General features: G+C 48.9%; 1 protein-coding gene across 2 annotated transcripts in view; it reads right to left on the reverse strand.

Moving 5' to 3' along the window:
• The window catches only part of lurap1 (leucine rich adaptor protein 1), a 12,472-nt gene extending 9,105 nt beyond the window's left edge, over positions 1-3,367 (reverse strand). The window contains exon 1 of one of the 2 annotated variants that reach the window (XM_012820167.3): positions 2,651-3,367. In XM_012820167.3, coding sequence (XP_012675621.1) covers positions 2,651-2,860 — 210 coding nt within the window. In that variant the 5' untranslated portion in view covers positions 2,861-3,367. Of the gene's footprint in view, positions 1-1,609; positions 2,159-2,650 lie in introns of those variants that run through there. The other variant, XM_031574204.2, reaches the window with a different exon arrangement.
• Between the last annotated feature and the right edge of the window lie 1,633 nt (positions 3,368-5,000).

The following is a 5,000-nucleotide window of genomic DNA, read 5'->3' on the forward strand; positions in this document are numbered from 1 at the left end:
GTGTGTGTGTGGGGGGGGGGGGGTGTTGGGGTGTGTGTTAATCAGCACAGGATGCATCATATAGGGAATCAGCACAGCTAAATTTCTATGAGTGACAAAACGTGTTTTTCTTTGAGTCAGACACTTATTAGAATCATTAGATAAGCTTTTGTTCCACTTTGCAATGCTGCGCTCTCTCACACAAACATGTGTGCCTCTATGTGTGTGAGGGTGTGTGTGTGTGTGTGGGTGTGTGTGTGTGGAGTAGGGGACTGATCATGTCTGTGATTGAGGTACCCCCCACACCCTTATGCACACACACACACACACACACACACACACACACACACAAACCACAATTTTAAGAGGGGCCGCTGAGCTGGCACAGGCTGTGGGGATTCCAGGGCGGTAATGGCCGCTCTGAATGGGAAAGAGTGAGAGTTAGTAAACAGGCTCCAACCCCAGGCCAGGGCTGTGTGATGGGAACAGACCAGACGCGGGGTAAACACTCTCTTAACACACTCTTTTAACACACACTCTTAACGCATACTCTTACACACCTTATGTCAGCTGTCCACTTGCTTTAGGTCACCCTGAAGTTCACCTCTCTTACTCCCTCACCTCTTCAACTCCCCCAGAGAGTGTGTGTGTGTGTGTGTGTGTGTGTGAGAGAGAGAGAGAGGAAGGGGCGAAAGAAGGAGAAAGAGAGGAGGGGATATGGGGGAGAAAGAGAGAGGGGGCAGGGGGGTCGGTGTTTTGTCCAGGCACCCAACAGTGCAAGGTGACAAAGCCATGGCGAATATGGAGACAGCTGTCTCATTAAAACAGCAGAGAACAGGAGGAGAGATACACACAACACCTGAGCAAGGGCACTTAGACACATCACTCTCTCTCTATCCCTCTCTCACCCTCTTTCTCCCTTTCCCTTTCTCTCTATCCCTCTCTCTCTTCCTCTCACTCTCTATACCACTCTCTCTCTCTCTCTCTCTCTATCCAACGTTCACTCTCTTTCTCCCTTTCCCTAACTCACTATCCATCTCTAATTATCTTTATCTCCCTCTCTTTCTATCCCTCTTTCATCCTCTTTCTCCCTTTCCATTTCTCATTATCTCTCTCTCTCTCTATCCCACTTTCTCTCTCTCTCTCTCTCTCTCTCATCCACGCTCTCTCCCTCAACTCCTCTAACCCTGTATCCATCTCTCAGCGTCTCTCTCTTTTCTCATGCCTGATACATACCCGATACATACCCAGCTAAGCTCTGGCCAGAATAACGGACAAGGTGCTGGATCTTAATCACTATGAGCACGCGGCCGGATCACTGCTGACCGCGGCAAACAAATCAGTCCGGTCGTTATGGAATGCTGACAACGCTCGTGATTAATGAAGCTTTTGATGCTGCTGAGTCCACCGTTCGATCGGAGCACGCACCAGTGGTAACGACTCTAAAACGTAGCCCACGCTGGGCTATTTCCCTAAGGGTTGGGGGTAGTCCTACTTGCTGAGGCAAAAAGCTAGCCTATATGCCCGCGGCCAAAGTCTTTCTCAACAAAACAGTCGTTTGCTGCACTTTAGAGAATAGCATACGGCTAAGGGTGAGTTCTGACAGATTCTCGGGGTAGATCATACTCACAAACACGATCCAACTACAGATAAAGAAACCAGCACCACATTGGCCACAGGCAACCCAACCCTTCTCACTAATGGCAGCCATCTGTTAGAGTGTTTACAAATCACAGGCCAAAACACACGGTGATGACAATCTTTGCATCTCCAGGCTTATGACACAAAATGTTGTAAAGCTTCGTGTTTCCCGAAAAGTCACTAGAAGCGAACCCAGAGGAAGCTCAGAGCGCCGCTCGCGAGCCTTCTTCAAAGACCCCATCCCTCGAACGCGAGACATCTCGTGTGAACCGAGCGCACAAACAGCCCCGGAGGTTCCCAGCTGGAGTCCCGCTGTTTGCGAATGACCGTCACTCTCGCTATGCGTCATCTCACTGGGAAACTGGCCTGGGATTATGGGGCTGCAGAAACCCACCGGCTGTAAAACGAATGCACCGTGTACGAATGAATCAGTCCTTCCCGTCGCGATTCTAGGCCTATAGCCTACTTTTACTTCAACGAATAAAAAGCTTGTTGGGTGACGAGCATAGAAATATACAATAGGAACAACAAATCATCGTAGCACAACCTGTACATGTCGTCAACCATCCGCAAAGCAGAGCAAAAGGTGCAGGCAGTCCTTTAAACTAATCCATCACCTTTTGTGCTCGCTTTCAGAGGAGAGAGTGCATCAGTTCAACTGTTTAATCTCCTAGCAACGCAACCACCTGCCGGTTTTGGCAGCAAGTAGAGAGGGGGGAGAGAGAGAGAGAGATTGAATTATTGATTTCACATGGCTGTTGTTGATTATATTTGCCTCAAGTCAAGCTATTTAATTTTATGCAGCTGTAGAAAGTTCAAAGCATTTTCCCATTCATATAGTCTGCATATCGCCACAATGGGGAATAAATCTGGCGATGTCTATCTTGCAGCTTGAGAGCGTTGAAACCCTACCCAACATCAGACTCAGGAACAGATCCTGCCATGATCAGGCAAGATCCACTCTAGCGTCAGCGGGATCAAACCAGAATAACCCATCAAATCAACCAAACACGGATCCCACAGGTCTTACCATCTCAACTTTCAATTTTCTTATCTTCTCGTCAAGGCTTTTCCTGGCCGGGTCTCGATCTATACACTCCGGGACATTTGACTTGGACTCCCCGCGATGCGCAGCTTCTTCCCGCATCCACTTCAGAAGACCCTCGGGGGTCTTCCTCCCGACCTTCACTTCCAGGTCTTTCAGATCTGGGACTGACTCACTGGTGTTGCCTTCCTCCATAGTAAGGACTATGAGTAAACCTAGTCTCGACACGAGTTATTGTTTTCCCAACAAACAATTAACTGTAGAAATGAAAAGGCGACCGAATGGCACAAAAAAAAACATAAATCTAAGGGATGTTGCGGCCACTTCCAAGTCTCCGGCGGCCACTATAAGACTGATTCTAAGATACTGTAACGACTCCACATCTGACCATCACCAGCGGAGAGCATCAGAGGGCTGGTACCGTCTTCTGAACTGAGCCACACGGTCCGTGGTGAAGACAACACAAACACCTGCGGCATTGTAGAGATTTCACAAATCGAATACCGCAAAAATGAAAGCCTTATTTATCCGGGTGATGTAGATACATTTGGAACCGTTCGCCTGTTACACTGTTTCCCATCTCCAGATGTTAACGTTTGACATTGCCCGCGGCTCTGGAGAAATGCTTACCACCTGAACATCATCGTGCGCTACGCTCGCCTTTAAAGGATCCGTCGGATTTGGCATTCATCGCACCTGCTTTCATTAACACGAGACTTCACTGCTTGAGTCCTGCTGATATCATTAATGTTTTATCAGGGCCGATCGCTGGTGATGGTCAGTTGTAGCAGCGCTCGCTGCGTGCTGAATATGCGTCTGGACTCCACCTGCATGATCGGGACCACCGCAGAAAACAAGAGGCGCACAAGTTGCTTACCGTAAAATCCCTATTATCGGTAGCCTACACATTTAAAGCATTTGTTAGTTTACGGCTTCGTTTCGGTCAGTAGTGTTAAAACCTTTGTCACATGACACAAATTGTTCAATGTTATTATGATTTATGATCCACGAAGGAGCCTCCGAGGAGCCGCTGACCTGGCTAGACTACCATTTCTGAACGTGCGGCTCGCTCAGCCTCCGCTGTCAGTCCTGCAAGATGACTCATTTTCCATAACATGCATACCAGAGGAGTGCAGTGACTGGGGGCGTGTTTGTATGTCTCGGTCCCGCTCAGAGGTCTCTGCTCGCCTGAGTAGAGCTGCAATCACAGGCACTTTCACTGGAGATCTGTCCCTGCACATGACTCAGACTCCCTGTGGTCTGACCAAGGACTCTGATGAGGCAAAGCAATACTCTGCCATTTAATAACAGACACCACCACCGATAGCAATGCTCTGTGCCATTTAATAACAGACACCACCGATAGCAGCTCATGTCTATGAGTGCAGAGAGCCTTAATGCACGTGAAGCAGGCAGATATTTGGAGTGAAGACGTGCCCTTCTCCTGCTTCAGGCACACCTGGGCAGCCCTTCTGGCGCGCAAACGCACACACACACACACACATACACTGCTGCTGATTGCCAGGAGACTCCTTAGCCTGCAATGTGTCTGGGATCAGATTTAAGACATGAGTGGGTCTCTGGCACTCTGGCATGAATCTCCTCTTCAGACACACACACACACACACACACACACACACACACACACACACACACACACACACACACACTTCCAGACACTAAACACACGCACATGCACACACACACACACAGATATGCACCTGATTGAGTGGCTTTATGGGTTAGATGGTTAGATGACCTGGAGTGGCTTTGTGGGATCTGAAGCACAACAGCATGGGAGTATTCAGCTTTCCTGAGCAGCGGCAGTCTCTGAGGAAGAAGACACTGAGGGTGAGATGAGACTGAGGGTGAGAAGAGACTGAGGGTGAGAAGAGAATGCGGGTGAGATGAGAATGAGGGGTAGAAGAGACTGAGGGTGAGAAGAGACTGAGGGGTAAAAGAGACTGAGCCAGAAGACACTTATGGGTGGATGAGGCTGATTGCTTATGTGCGTGTGTTTCTGTGTGTGTGTGTGTGTGTGTGTGTGTGAGTGAGGCTGGATGAGGCTGATTCAGACTAATAAACATCTGTTCTCTCATCATAGCAAACCCTCCCAGAGGAACAGGAATCAGCTGGGTACTGCACACACACACACACACACACACACACACACACACACACACACACACACACACACACACACACACAGCTGGGTCCTGCACACTCATCAGTTAGACTGACAGTAATGCTGCGTTCAGGGATATCAATACGTGTGTGTGTGTGTGTGTGTGTGTGTGTGTGTGTGTGTGTGTGTGTGTATGTGTGTGTGTTTGCG

Source organism: Clupea harengus, chromosome 10 (genome assembly GCF_900700415.2).
Source record: "Clupea harengus chromosome 10, Ch_v2.0.2, whole genome shotgun sequence".
Taxonomy (NCBI): domain Eukaryota; kingdom Metazoa; phylum Chordata; class Actinopteri; order Clupeiformes; family Clupeidae; genus Clupea; species Clupea harengus.